At 45.1% G+C, this 15,454-nt stretch overlaps 1 protein-coding gene across 4 annotated transcripts in view; it reads right to left on the bottom strand.

The window, feature by feature from the left end:
- Nucleotides 1-15,454, bottom strand: part of PHRF1 (PHD and ring finger domains 1) — a 1,670,136-nt gene that overhangs the window by 1,576,469 nt on the left and 78,213 nt on the right. For all 4 annotated transcript variants that reach the window (XM_044059137.1, XM_044059136.1, XM_044059138.1 and 1 more), the window contains exon 2: nt 13,567-13,658. In XM_044059137.1, coding sequence (XP_043915072.1) covers nt 13,567-13,651 — 85 coding nt within the window. In that variant the 5' untranslated portion in view covers nt 13,652-13,658. The remainder of the gene's footprint in view (nt 1-13,566; nt 13,659-15,454) is intronic.

The raw sequence follows: 15,454 nt of genomic DNA, 5'->3' as shown, positions 1-15,454 counted from the left end.
TGTCCGGCCTCCCCCATGCATGAGTTATTTGTGAAAAAATGTCTGGATGCAACATCCATTCGTGCGGGTCCAAGATGTTTCTGCTCAGACTGTCCGTTAGAACATTGTCCTTGCCTGGAACAAACTGGGATTGCAACTGTATGTTCAGTTTCAGGGACTTTTCCCAAAGAGTCATTGTTAGCCTGTAGAGGGGGTACGAATGAGTGCCTCCCTGTTTGTTTATGTACCACATAACAGTGGTGTTGTCTGTCTATTAGAAGTTGACCTTGCTGAAGAAATTTTCCGAAGACTCGATAGCATGAATCACTGCCAACATCTCTTTTTGATTGATGTGTAGATGCACTTCCTGGGGTGCCCATTGCCCTTGAATGCATCTGCCCTCCATGTGCGCCCCCCATCCATGATCTGAGGCGTCTGTTGTAATGGTTTGGTTTGTTTGAGGTTTGTTGAAAGACATGCCTTTGTTTAGCTGGCTTGCTTGTGCCCACCACAAAAATTCCTTTTGTAGACATGGAATGAGTGGAATAATTGCTTCCAAGTTGTGGCTGTGCGGAGACCATAAACTCTTTAGGTACCATTGTAGTTTTCTCATGTGTAGTCTTGCCAGTGGAATCAGAAGAATGCAAGATGCCATGAAACCCAGGGCCTGCAGGATTTGCCTTGCAGTCATTGAGTGTGCTTTGCTAGGCTTTTGAAGTAATCTGGTAATTGTTCTTGTTTTTCTTCTGTGAGGAAAGCCACTTGTGAGTTTGTGTCCAGTTTGGCTCCTAGAAAAATTATTTGTTGGGATGGCAGTAGTCTTGATTTTTGAATGTTGACTGTGTATCCCAAAGCCTGTAGTAAGCGAATGACATAGTTCAAGGTTCTTATCAAGGCTTGCTTGCTGTCCGCTTGTATAAGGCAGTCGTCCAGGTAAGGGTATATTTGTATCCCCTAGAGTCTGCAGTGTGCAATTACTGATGCCAGGTATTTCGTGAATACTCTGGGCGCAGTAGATAAGCCAAAAGGCAATGCTGAGAATTGATAATGCTCTGACCCTGCAAGAAATCTGAGGTATCTTCTGCAACTGTGTCTGATTGGGACATGCAGGTATGCCTCCTTGAGGTCCAGAGTAACCAGCCAAGACCCCTTGCCCAGCATGGGAAGAAGTTGCTGTAATGTCAGCATTTTGAATTTTGGCACAATGAGAAAAGTGTTTAGAGCGGACAAGTCCAGTATAGGTCTCCATTGCTTTTCTTTTCTTGGAACAAGGAACAGTCTTGAGTAGAATCCCTGGCCTTGTTCCTGAGGAGGAACCTTTAATATTGCTTTGATTTTTAGCAACTTTGAAACTTGTATGAGTGCCTCTGCCCTTTGATTTTGTGGCAGGTTTGGCATGCCTTGTCTTGTTGGTAAGGTATGGAAGTGGAACCTGTAACCTTTGTCTATTATGTTCAGAATCCATTTGTCCTTTGTTAAAACGTGCCAATTTCTTGAAAATAAGGATAATTTTCCGCCTAAAGGTGCTTCTCTTTGAGCCTTGGTCGGCAGTGTCAAAGTCAAGTCATTGTGATTGTCCCTGTGGAGCAGTAGATGCCCCTGCGCCACTTCTCTGATTAGTCGGTTGCCATTGGTGGCCCCTGTAGGAGCCTCGGTATTGCCCTCTACCTCGAGCACGCCTGTTTTTCCCCCTTTGGAACTTGTCAGTGTCTGGAAAGGACCAATTCTTCGAAGGCCAATTCTTGCTGAACTTTGGTGGCTGAACCTGGAGGAAATCTTTGACTGTTTGTACTGATTTAGCCTTTTCCTCAATTGATTTCAACACATCCTGAGCATTAGCACCAAATAGCTTGTGTTTTTCCAGAGGTGCATCTAGAAGCTTTACTTTAACATGATCTGGCAATGCCTGTTCAGGCATGTCTACGTATGACTGCCCCTGTCATAGCTGCCCTACATGAAGCTTCCAATGCGTCATAACCACACTGAAGAAAATGATTGCTAACCTGCTGAGTATTATGAACCAAATCCTGCAAGGCCTTTCTTTCTAAAGGCTCAGGAGAGGCTAACTTTTTCTGTAAGTCATCCAACAAGAAATCCTGGTACTGAAACATATGAAAAAGACAGTTAAGTGCCCTCATGGCAAGGGTGGTTGAGGTATAAACTTTTTTGTCCCACCTCTCCAGGGACCTAGATTCCCTGTCTGCGGGCAAAGCATTTTTGGCCGTGGAAGTGGCCACTCCTTTGGGCCCCTGGGAAATAGTTTCTAGATCAACAGAATGGGCCTTAAAGAGATGCTTATGAGTTTCAGGAACCCTGTAATATCTGTCTGGCTTGACAGCAGCAGGAGGGAGAGAATCAGGAGAAGCACTCGAGTCTGAGTACACATCATCCAATACATCTAACACTGGAGGAATAGCTAAAGGCCTGTGCTGGGGTAGCTTAAGGAAAGTACAAAGCCTTTTCCTGGAGTCGGAGAAATTCTGGCCCTGCTACTGAAAGTGCTCTCTCATGGAGTGGAGAATTTCCCGAAAAGAAATATCCTCAGGAGGAGAGGCAGAGGGAATAGATTCATCAGCATCAGAATCCTCGTAGGCCTGGAAAGATTCTTCCTGGGAATCTGAATGGCCTGAGTCACCAGAGGCTTCATCTGAGGAAAAGGTATCTGTCTGCTCAACCCTAGGCCTTTTGTCTGCAGGCAGCTGAGAACCTCTGTCTGGATGAGCCTGAGAGCCTCTGATTAAGGAAATTAGATCTGCAGCTAAAGTCATGATCTGTTTATCTGAAGAGGGGCCCTGTGAAAAAGATTTAGGAGGGTGAGACTTAGCCTGGCTGGCAGCCTTAGCACGTTTGTAGGCCTTGATGGACAGACACCAGAGGCCTAGCTGCCCCACGTGCAGGAGTAACTTTGTCCACCGGTACGGTGCAGGCAAATCTTGGGCTTCGGTTTCAGGAGGAAAAACAACCGGCACCGAGGAAGCCTCCGGGGCCGAAGTGTGCGGTAAAGCGGTGTCGTCGGTCTGGAGCGGTTGAATTACCGCCTCCGAAGAGACCGATGCACTCGCGGTAGGTTTTGGAGTGGTGTCGGTGGAAGTCGCGGGCCAAGAATGTCGGTCCAGGTCCTTCCATTTTTTTTGGAAATATGTGTTGTCGGTGTTTCCGACGGCATGATATAGGAGTAATTTTCCCCAAAAAAGTCTTCAGCAAATTCTGCCCGGCGCCTGAGTGTGCGCTTATTGAAGCAAGCACAGGCAGCACAGGCCGAGATGTCGTGGTCTGGGCCAAGGCAGGGAAGGCAGTAAGAATGGAAGTCCTTATGAGGTATTTGCTTACCACAAGTCAAACAGTTATTAACTTTTGCAGTTTTATCTGACATCGGCTGAGGCAAGAAAAGGTTTCCCAACGGGGTACTTAGCTTTTTGATGACTTTGGTAACTGAAAACACAGGAGCTGGCCGACCTGCACTTGCGAACTGCTTCTGCTTCGGGCACCGCGCGGCAAGAAAGACTGAAGAAGATGGAGTCGGCTGATGCTTTTATACCCCAGCTGCTCTGACGTCGGGGAGGAGGTGACATCAGCCGACGCCGGACCCAGATTTTGGAATCGGGCCGACCGAAGGGCTGCCTGAGGCAGGACAACCCATATGTAAGGACTGAAGTTGCATTCTTGAAGGACATCTCAGAACACTGAAAGCGTGCATTATAACAGACCAGAAAAATGCACATGTAAACAACATTCCCTTCACCTATAACACCATTAAAAAAAGAAACAGTTTTTCCCCGTAAATTATACCAACTCCTACATCACACTAGGAAATCAACTTTTTTCCACTGTAATCTCACTGTAAAATGATCACCATACAGAATGTTAACATATAAATGTGTTGCTTTCATGGAAGTTAAGTTAGTGTTCTGAGAAGTGCTAGAAGTGAACAGGGGGGAAAAGTGTTTATTTCACCAATCTGTACGTTTTTAGGCCATACAGGTAAGTGATTTAAATAGGTTTCCATTCTGTATGGTGATCGTGATACAGTGAGGTTAGGAAATTAACTTTCTTCCAGTGTAATGTGATCTTGGAGTTGATATATTAAATTTATGGGGGTGGGTGGGGGGTGCAGGGGGGCTTGACCCCAGCAGAAACATAGTAAAACATGTGTTTGTTAGTTTGGTGTCGTTATAGGTGGAGGGGATGTTATTTAGATGTGTGTTGTAGTTTTCAATCTTATGATGCAATGTTTCAGTGTTCTGAGTTTTCAGTGTTTTGGGTTTTCAATGTTATGGTCTCAGTATTTTGGAGTTCAGGGTTATGAGATTTCAATGTTTTGAAGCAGACCTGAGGGAGGTGGCCAGGAAAAGGTTGGGGAAGACTTGAAAAGGGAAGAAGGGGCTTCCAAACAATAAAATAACCATTTTGGATAATGGAAAGTACCAGAGAGTCTGCAGCTGCCAAACAGGAAAGGACAGTTAACCTGAAAGAAGCATAAACTTTGCTGAGAGACAGAAGTGACTAAATGTCAGGTAGAAGCAGATTTGTCAGGATAACAAAGCCTTATGATTTTTAAAACCCCAAGATGATTTATCAGGAAACAAAAAAACACACCCTCTTGGAAGACCTCTTACTCCTAGAAGACTGTATTGACTGCTTTCAGACAAAGGAAGATTTAGAGGAATAATTTCTCTGGCACTTGGGAAAAGGTGACAGATCCGTTTCAGATACTACATGACTTTCTCCTTTTCTTGTAAGGTCATCAGGGGAAACATGTAAACATAACCAAGAGTACCTTCTCATCACACCCTGATACAACATCATAACTGCAGTTTATAAACTGACGAGCCACCTGGAAAGCAGTGCTCAGCAAAGAAAGTGAAGACTAATTTGGGTCTGAATCAAGCAGGATACCCCCCCCCCCCCCCCAAGCACAGAAAAGAGAGCCAGGAACCTACTACCTTGTCATATGTGTCTGGCAGTTTAATGGCCCAGAAAGCTAAGGTGGCAGAAGTATATACTTTCCCCCACACCAATCCATAACATGACTGTCCCTGTCTGGAGGTAAAAGCTTAGAGGAGGACAGCAATTTAGATGCCTTATAAGCAGCTAAAGAAGTCACACCACGGTCAAAGAAGGACTTTGATACAAAAAGTTCAGGGCTTCAGAGACTTTGTAGAACCTGTTTATGCTTTGTTGGAGCATGAAGCTGGGAATCCTGGTCTTGAGAAGCCAGAGAAAGTGTTTGATAAAGCATTCAATACTTGGGGGGCAAGAGAAGGACAGGGTAAATCTACCTCCAAGATCTCATATTACCTATTTTGATCATTAGATACATGGGAACAATCGCATATAAAATGATCCATTATGCACACCACAGTATCCCCAAAGTATAATTCTTCCATGAGGGAACAGGAGAAAAAGAACCCACTTCCTCATACCTTAAGGCTCATACCCTAAGGCAAGAAGAGAATGGATTTCAGAAGAGTAAGCCAGGAGATTCTAAAATCCAAATTTAACTCTTCATTAGAGGGCCCAGACTCCCTATGATGTCCACGAGGAGTAGAGAACCAAGGAACAGAAGAGATGAGCCTTAAGAAGGCTTTAAAGCCATAAGGGCATTAAAAATGCCCCATGTGAAATCCTGACATTCCTTGTGTGGATCTTTTGCCATGGGAGCCGCATGCCTAGTCTTCTGTTTCTTTTTCTGGAGAGCATTAGCCTTAACAAACCTAAGAGGCTCAGATCCCCGCCTAGATTCAGAAAGAGAACCTGGGACTTCCCACCCTAGCTTGTATCTGCAGAATCCCACCATGCCCTTCCAATATCCATCACTGTTCTCCCCCCTCCACATCTGAGGCAAACATAGGAACAACCTCAGCAGATGTGCAAGTAGGGAAGCCCCATGTTGTCCTCTACCTGGGTCATGGCAGAGGGAGCAGACACCTGTACCAGATAGTCCTCTGGTATTTCATTCAATCCAATAGAGACATTTGGAGGGAAATGGACAGCAGCAGGTGCAATGTGTGCTTTCTTAGGCTTCTGTAAGCAGTAGCTGAATGTCGGGATAGGCAGATTCAGAAGCCAAGTTACCCTTGGCTAAAAGCTTCAAAATGGTGACTCTCCTTAGGGATGACAGACAGCTGAAGTCGTCTTTGGAATAAAAGTGGAAACAAAGCTTGACAAATTTCACACTGAATATGGTCGTGAATAGACCCTAACAAAAAACGCACTTGTCATGTAAATCTTTATAGGGAATCTGCCTCTTACACTCTCATCTTCCCCTCCTGGATAACAGGTAAGAAGATGAACCTATTACAGGAAATAAAAGGAAGAAAAAGACCCAATGGGGCACTTAGCTTGAAAAGTCTAGGTAGCTGAACCAAACTGGCAAACTAATTATAGTCTGAATTCACAGAAAAACATTCAGACTAGCAACAAAGAACTTCTGAGGATTAGACACTCATACATCACTCATGCACCTTACGCCTTGGATGTAGAAAATACATCTGACATACAGCACCTGGAAAGAGATCAAGCTTTGGTATGTTGGCCATACACTCAGCTGCCATAAAGTAGGGTATCCGATCTGTTTAGAATACTGCATCACAAATTTTTTTTGGGGGGAGGGGGGGGTGACAACAGTGACAGTGGGAGGAACTATATGGGTTGGCAAGGTAAAATTCAAATTATGTTTGTCTGCCAAGGTATACACCATGTCTCTCTGAGCTGGACTGACTGATATCATGGTCCAATTCAGTACATTGATTAAGTTTCTTCACTACAGATTTTCTTTTATACCACCCCTAAGGATATTAACAGATGGCTCCCACTATTAACTAGGAATCAACATGGGTTGCCTACGAGTTAGTAGTGGGAGTCATCTTAACAGATTGCTCCCACTACTAACTCGCAATCAACCTATGTTGTTTTGGGGACATGGGACCATGCATTCTTAGACTGGGCAGGATCCCTGCAACTCAGTCATTCCTACCCAGGACTCCTGATGATATGCTCTTCCATGTCCCAGTGACAGCTGGGTGGTAGAGAGCAGACTATCTTGATGATCAAAGGGAGCTGCCTGCCCCCTTCCCATAGACCGCACCTGCCTCCACCTCCGTAGCTCCTCAAAGCTTGCTACTCCTGACTCCCAAGGGTAAGGACGTCTCTGCACACTAAATTCCCCTGGGCTTTGCTGATGTTAAGCACCACTGATCATCCTGGCTTGAATTCTACTGGTAAAGAATAGTTGTGTAAAATCTTACCATAACCATAGATGTCCCTCTCTTCCATTATGCAGTATTCTTGGTATGGGATTTTCCACCTCAGGCGACCCGTACGTCAGCTCCTATACAAAAGCTTCAACTTGGCTGTTGTAGTTGTGTGGGACATCACACATAGGGCCATAAACCAGGGACCTTAAATGTGACACGTGCATGCACAGACCTCAGAACTTGATGACCCAGCAGTAGGAGTAGCCAGTGATGTCAGTCACTGGGTCAAGGAGCCATTATGTGGTTACACAGGTCACGGATAGAGTGCAGACCCCAAGAGACTGGAGGATATAAGTGACACAGAGAAGGATAAGAGGGTTTTTGGTGGGTGGGAAAGAATACTGCAACATGGAAGAAAAGGACATCTATGGTCATGGTAACATTTTACACAACTATTCTATGTCCTTCTATTTCTATGTTGCAGTATTCTTGGTGTGCAAAAGTACCACAGCTTAGTTGGAAGGAAGGGTGGAGGTACAAGAGGCTGATTCCACAAAGCCCTGCAGGATTGCCGTGGCAAATCCTGCACATGTTCTGGAGATGCTGTCTAATTTACAGTGTTTGGTGAAAGTGTGAATGGTGGACCATGTGGCTGCTTCCAAAATGGAAGCGGTGGCCAAGCCTTTAAAAAAGGCTTTGGAAGCTGCCACTGCCCTGGTGGAGTAAGCTTTAACTCCCTGTAGGAGCTTTTTGCCTTGGTGTGAACAGAAGCAAATGTTTTTTCTAATCCAAAATGAGATGACTTGTTTGGAGACTGCCTTGCCCAAGGCCCTCGGATGGAAAGAATCAGAGTTCACTGGATTTTCTAATGGGTTTTCTTTTGTCTAGGTAAAATGTTAGCTGTCTGTATACATCCAGGGAGTGGCGTATTCTCTCACCATCACTGGTAGGAGAGGGGTAGAAGGTGGGAAGATGAATAGATTGGTTTAAGGACAGATCATTAAACACCTTTGGCATAAATGAAGGGTTAGTTCTTAGTGTTACCCTGTCCTTGTGGAAGGCAGTGCATAGGGGCAGGCCATTAGGGCCTGTAATTCAGACATCCTTCTGGCTGAAGTTATGGCCACTAGCAGTATTGTCTTCCATGTGCACATTTTCAGAGTAGCCGCACTAGCAGGTTCAAATAGAGACTAGGTTAGTTTTTCCAGAATGAAGTTAAGGTCTCAGGGTGGTGGGATGGGCTTTCTTGGAGGTCTGATGTGTAAGACTCCTTTTAAGAATAGCTTCACATCGAGCCTGGCTAGAAGGGGAGGGTCTAGTGGCAGCCTGGCTGAGACTGCTGAAATGTGGACTTTGACTGAAGAGTAAGAGTCCACCCTTTACTAGTTGACACACACATGCAAGAACTAGGTGGATCTGTGATGCATGGATCCATGCCCTTGTCCAAACACCATTTTGAAAAATCTTTTCCATTTAGCCAAGTATGATTTTCTTGTAGTAGGTTTCCTGGCCTCCCTCAGGACTGAAAGCACATCCTCTGAATAGTGGTGCCTGAAGGGAATTAGAAGTTTATCACCCACAGTGTCAGTGACAATCTGCAAGAGTGAGTGGATGCGGGTTCCCTTTTATTGTCAGAAGGTCCACCTTATAGGGTAACTTGTGGTGACTGCCCTTGGCTAGATTGAGAAGTAGGGGGAATCAGTGCTGCTGTGCCCAGCAGGGAGTCACCAACAAGATTTTTGGTTTGTCTCCTGATTTTCAGGAGGACTTTCTGAATTAGTGGGAAGGAAAGGCATATAGAAACCTTCTCTTCCAAGAAATGCTGAAAGTGTCTACTCTCCAAGCTAGAGAGGAGTAGGTCTTGCAGCAGAATGTCTGTTCTGGGGGGAGGCAAACAAGTCTACTTGAGGTGTGCCCCACTGGTGGACAATGTCTAGGAAGACATTCTTGTCCACCATCCATTCGTGCTGGAGAGAGGATGTCCTGCTTAGGTCTGCTTGTTTGTTGTCCTGCAAGGGGATGTAGGATGCCTGCAGGGACTAGTTGTGTTGAGGCTAGGTCCCATATCAGTATGCTTAGTCTGCACAGGTGGTACACTTTTTTTCCACCCTGCTTGTTGCGGTACCACATAACTGTGGCGTTGTCTGTTATTATTTGGAGAACTCCTGGTAGTAGAGGAGGGCTGAAGGCTGTCAGTGCTAGAAGGACTGCTGTTATTTCCCTCACGTTGGTGTGTTTGTTCTTTAAGGAAGGGAGCCACTTTGCTTGGACCCTGTGGCTCCCCAACCCGAGTCTGAAGCATCTGTATGCATAACCTGGTTTGGGAGAGGAGGCTGCAAAGGAAGGCCCGGGTTCAGCTGATCATGCTGAATCCACCAAATTACTTCTGCCTTTAGGCAGGGCAGGAGAGTGATTTCTTGCTCAAGAGGCTGTTGGTGTTGAGACCAAACATTTTTTTTAGATACCACTGCAGCTTTCGCATGTGCAGTCTGGCTAGTGGAAGCATGAGGATGGTGGATGCCATTAGGTCCAGGGTCCTTAGGAATTGCTTTGCAGTTACTGTTGGGGTTTGCAGCAGGGCTTTGAAATGGGAAGTCAGGGAGCTGACCTTATCCTGGGAAAGAAATGCTTTCAGTACGTCTGTTTTGATTCTGCAACCCAAAAAATATTTTGCCTTGTTCTGGTGTGAAGGATGACTTTGGGAAATTGAGGGTGAACCCCAGACTTTGTAGTAGGCACATGGTGAACTCTAGATGGATTAACAGGGTTTCTTTACAGTCTGCTCTAGGATCAGGATGTCATCTAGGTAGGGATAAATCTGAATCCCCTGCATTCTGCAATAGGCAGTGGCAGGTGCCAGACATTTTGCGAACACTTTGGGGGCAGTGGACAAACCAAAGATCAAAGCTGTAAACTGGAAATGAAAGGAGGGACCATAGAAATGTAAACATTTTCTGTCGGAGGGTAGAATGGGTATGTACAAATAGGCTTATTTCAGGTCGAGTGTGGCCATGAAAACCCTGGTAGGTATAACAGGGAGTAAAGTTGGAAGGGACAACATTCTGAAGGTGGGCACTTTTAAGAATAGGTGGGTCTCCATGGTCCATCTTTTTGGGGGACCAGGAAAAGTCTTGAATAGAATCACTTTCCTTCCTGTCCTGGAGGGACAGGTTCTATGGTGCCCAAGTTCAGAAGGTCTGTCAGAACCTGTGGGAAGAGGTGTCTTTGATATTTTGGGGGGAAGGGGACACCCCTTGAGGGTGGCCTTTCTTCCCAGGAAGAGGTATCCTTTTAGTATAACAGCCATAATTCATTTGTCTGTGGTGATGGTTTTCCAAAAGAGGAAGCAGTGGGAGAGGCAGGCGGAAAGGGGAAGGAGGGCAAGAAAGTCACGCATTGCTGGGGCCCTCTTCTGTCTTGAAAGGGCTGTCTAGAGGGAGGCTGAGAGGAAGCTGGCCTGGTAGGGGTTTGTCTTGTGGCTTCTCTTCATCTGGAAGAGGTAGGTCCAGCAGAGGGCTGGTTTTGTCTAACAAATGTGGCCTTAGCCAGGTAATTCCTGTACTATTTGGTAATTGGGGACACCATGAGATGCTTGGTGTCTTGCAATTCCATGCTCTTTTCATGCAGATTTTTAAACAGGTCGGCTGATTATTTGCCAAACAGGAAATTAGGGTCTGGGGGGCATCAAAAATTTTAGACTCGAGGTCTTCTGGTACGTGTTGCAGACGAAGCCAGGAGTAACTCCTGCGAACAGAGGTAGATGCTGCAGAGCAATCAGAAGCCGCTGCAGCATCATAACTGCATCTGAGTGTCTGGCTACTTAGGCAGCAAGAGATAGTTTGGAGGAGATGTCAGCTTTAATGGGGCAGTCAGGAGTAGCAGCCAGCAGAGTAGTGGCTTGAGAGACCAGGTCCAAAGCATATTTGGTCATATGGGTTTGATAGTTGATGGCTCTAAAGGCCAATGTGGAAGAGGTGTAGACCTTTCTTTCCAATTCTACTTATTGTTGTACTGTCTTTGTCTGTAGGCAAGAGAGAGGCAGAAGGAATGAGTCTGGATTGTTTATCTGGTGAAATGGCAATCACAGCAGGATCTGTCAAGGGAGGTTTGACTAAATTTTTGGTCCTCAGGCACCTTGTAGTCTGGTCTTAGGGGCAGGTGGCTGAGAATCTGGTGTTTCTGATGCAGAGGCAAAGGCATCTAAATAGGCAGGGATGACAAGTGGAATGGCAGAAGGGGAGGGGAGAGAGATACCATTTGTAAAAGCTCAAAATACCTCTTTTGAGTCTCAAATATTTGTGAGGTGTGCCATTTGAATTCTTTCATTTTGGTGATGGTTTCACCAAAGGTGATATCCTCTGGGGGGTGGGGGGAGTCTTCCTCAACAGAGTCCTCATCTGGTGAATAACACTCTTGAGAAAAGGCTAGTTGGGAAGTGTAAGAAATGGATCCCTCAGAAGAGGAATAATAGGTCTCTTGCTTTTCTTCCCTCTCTTGTGAGGTAAGGGGTGGAAGAGAAGAAGCAGAGGCAGCCCTAGGGCTAAGCAGAGTTAGAGTAGCAGGAGAAGAGGCTGAAGGCCTAAGGGCCACAAAGGCCTGCATTAAGGAAGAGGTGAAGGGACTGCCAATCAGGAAGGCCTTCTGCAGGAGTAGCCAGATGTTTAGTTTGTTTCTTTTTGACTGGGATAGACTTAGGAGTAGGCCTGGCATCGGATGCCTGGCTAATGGTAGCAGTGTCTGGTGGAGGGATCCCGGTCGGAGGTTCGGCTGTGTCCGGTTCCCCGTCGACCTCAGCGGTAGCTGGTGTTGGGTTGTCTCTGGGGACGTGCCAGTTGTCAACTGTGAAGTGGTTTGCTCCAAGGTTGAAGCTGACAGGTCCCATCAGATGTCCCTCAACTCCTAAATCAGTAGCTGGTGGGGCATCCGATAGAGAGGAGTGGCAGAGGAAGTTGGCCTAGGAAACTTGGCCTTCTTTTGTAGAGGTTCAGTTGAGGCCTCCAAGACGGGATCCATCCCGAGAGCTAATTTTTTAAGCTGTTGGTTTTCCAGGTAGAGATTTAGTGCAGTCAGACAGCTGCAAAGGGTCTTAGAAACGAAAAACTGGCAGAGCAAGCGCTGTGACAGTGCTCCTGGCCAAAGTAAAAACAAAAACAGCGGTCATGTGCGTCCTTATGGGGTAAATGGCGCCCACATTGGCATTTGCCCTTTTTTGATGACATCGCCTAAGGATTGCTACTACAAACCAAGCTTTAGCTAGAAATTAAAGAAGAAAACCCCAACGGGGTACTTGGCTTTTAGATGTTTTGCAGTGAATGAGCGAGGCACATAATGTGTTGGTCTGCGGCTGAAAAGTTCTGAGGTCTGTGCTGCAGACATCACATTTAAGGTCTCTGGTTTATGGCCCTACATGCGACATCCCATGCAACTACAACAGCCAAGCTGAAGCTTTTGTATAGGAACAGACATACAGGTCACCTGAGGTGGAAAATTCCACACCAAGAACACTGCAACACAGGAATAGAAGGACATCATCGACTGCTCAGTTACCACCTTTGCAAAGAGCAGCCCACCCCCCGGAAGGGTGAACCTGCAATGGCTGCTCACTTCCATCTCCCCCAGCTACCTCTCATAGGCACTTCAGCCACTGTTCAAGTTTCAACTTAAGTACAAAAGCACTAAATTCATAAACTGCAACTGTTTTTCCTTTCTTTTGTACATCAGCCCTGGATTAAATTCATAAATTTCATGTCTGTACCAACAAATTAGTTTATCACAACCCAGAACTAGCCTCAAGGAATCTGTATGGGCCAGCAACAATAAAGACTAAGCAGTGATAAAAGCCACTGAAAGGTATCAAACTGTAGTACTTGAAGATTAACTCTGCTGTGACAAAGCAATGGGAAACCACTGCTCATCTCCACCACAACCATACACAGTGATGGGGAATAAGTTGTGCCAGTAACTGGGAGACCGCCAGTGTATCATAATAGTCATCAATATCCATAGGAAGATGAGGGAGCAGCAACAGCAAACCTATCAGAAACTAGTCTGACCAACTCCCAGTATCAGACTGCAAAGCTGCAGCGCCACAGAGACTTCTCTGCTGAATACAGTGGATCTAACAGGTTACATCAAGGTGCTACTACCAACAGTGTGAAAACAGTCAAATATGAGAACTAGAGAGTACTGATGCAAACACCAAATGCAAAGAAGCTCATCCAAATGTTTTAAAAGCTCATTTTTCTGTTCCAACATCCAAATAAACCTTTGACAAAACTTTCATCAACAGCCTATTTAAGTCATCTAATGCATAAAAAGGTCTACAACAACTAACATAAAATATAAAAATGCTTATTTGTAACTACTGAAAAAGGAAATCCATTAACAGTACCACTCTCTGTAGAATTGGCAGCACATTCTGGACAAAACCACTCTTCAACAGGAACAGAATTAAGAGGTGGATTAAGACATTCCATATGGTACCTGCAAAGCAATCGCATGAAGCATCAGTCTACCACATAAAACCACACACAACAGAAAATTTGTGAATTTATGTCTTAAAACTTTTAGGAATCCCACTACAACTGAAAACTGTTTTTGGAATGTTCAAAAGAACCATAAACAAGAAAATACTGTTCTAAAGCTCAAATCACTAAATGACAAATTATATACAGAATTTAAAGTTGTGCACAATAAATCTGCAAGCTGTCTAAAGTAAAAATAGCTTTGAGAAGTCACACACACACACACACAAGGGCTATGAAATACTAACCTTATGATACAAAAAAGATGGGCAATTGGCTGATGTAACACCGTCTGTTCCTTAGACAAAGGAAATTGCGTTGACTTCTTTGAAAGTGCTTTCCAATCTGTGGAATATCTGGGTACAAGCTATATTATGCACTCCATAATTCCCTGCTTTAAACGTCAAGCTCTTGGTGTTCAAGGTGCACATGTCCTGACCACAGCATTCCCACAATTAGGTTAGAAGACAACAACCTTGAACACTATTAGACGAGAATGACAGCTTAAAAGACCATACAACCCTTCAACAATAACAGCTGCTTTTACTTTGCTTTCATCAGCCTCTTTTTGTCAGATCAAAACTTTGTCTGCAGTACCCATGCCTTTCGGCATGAACTCTGTTCACTCCTTTGTTGAGGTACATTGATGTCAGTTTAATGTCAGTAAATGTAATAATCTTGCATTTTTCAGTTCTTCTGACCAAAAACTATATAATTCTGTGAACATACGTTTATTAAGCAACCACCGGAGCCCGAGTAGTGTCCCCTCTGCAGCATGAAAGTACAGTTTTGTACCTACCATAAATGTAGATGTCCGATAGGAATGCATCTGCAGTCCTTACAAATGGGTTGTCCTGTTGTCAGGCAGCCCTTCCGTCGGCCGGATTCCAAAGTCTGGGTCTGGCCTCGGCTGGTGTCGCACTTCACCCGACGTCATAGCTGCAGTTATTCGGGTATAAAGGCATCAGCCGACGCCATTTTCCTCAGTGTTTCTTGCCCCAGATGCCAGGTGCCCTCTTGGAAGGCTAAATTTGGATAAATGCCAATGATTCCAAATAGTAGAGAGCAAACACAAAAAATAAGCATGTATGTACATATATACAAACAAATACACCATAATAGACCCCCCCCCAGCTAGCTATAAGATGGGCAGATACCCTAGGAGTACCACAGAGGGGAAAGGCGGGTGGGTAATCCTGACTGCAGATGCATTCCTATCGGACATCTACATTTATGGTAGGTACAAAACTGTACTATGTCCTTCAAGGATGCATCTGCAGTCCTTACAAATGGGTAGAATACCATAGCCAAACTGGGGGAGGAGGAGAAAAGAAATTATGGTGTAGTTAGGATCCCTTGCAAAACAGCAGTGGCAAAACCTGCTCGGGATCTAGAGTATAAAGGTAAGTTATAATGCTTGGCAAATGTATGCACGGAGGTCCAAGTAGCAGCCTCTATAATGTCCTTGGTAGCCACTCCTCGTAAGAAGGCTATGGTAGTGGCTGTAGCCCTTGTAGAGTGAGGCCTGATGTTTTCTGGAGTTTTCTTTCCATGGAAGGAGTAACAGAATCTAATGCAATTTCCTATCCACTTGGAGATCGTCTGTTTAGAAATTGCTTTTCCTTCCCTTCCTGTTGCATATGCTACCAGTAGCTGGTCAGTTTTTCTATAGTTCTTGGTCCTGTCCAGGTAGTAGCGTAATTGTCTATGTACATCCAAGGTATGCAACAGTCTTTCTCCCCTGTTCTGTGGGTT

This window comes from Protopterus annectens, chromosome 17.part0, assembly GCF_019279795.1.
Source record: "Protopterus annectens isolate FY-2018-M chromosome 17.part0, PAN1.0, whole genome shotgun sequence".
Classification (NCBI taxonomy): Eukaryota; Metazoa; Chordata; order Ceratodontiformes; family Protopteridae; genus Protopterus; species Protopterus annectens.
This window is presented reverse-complemented; position numbering and strand designations above follow the sequence as displayed.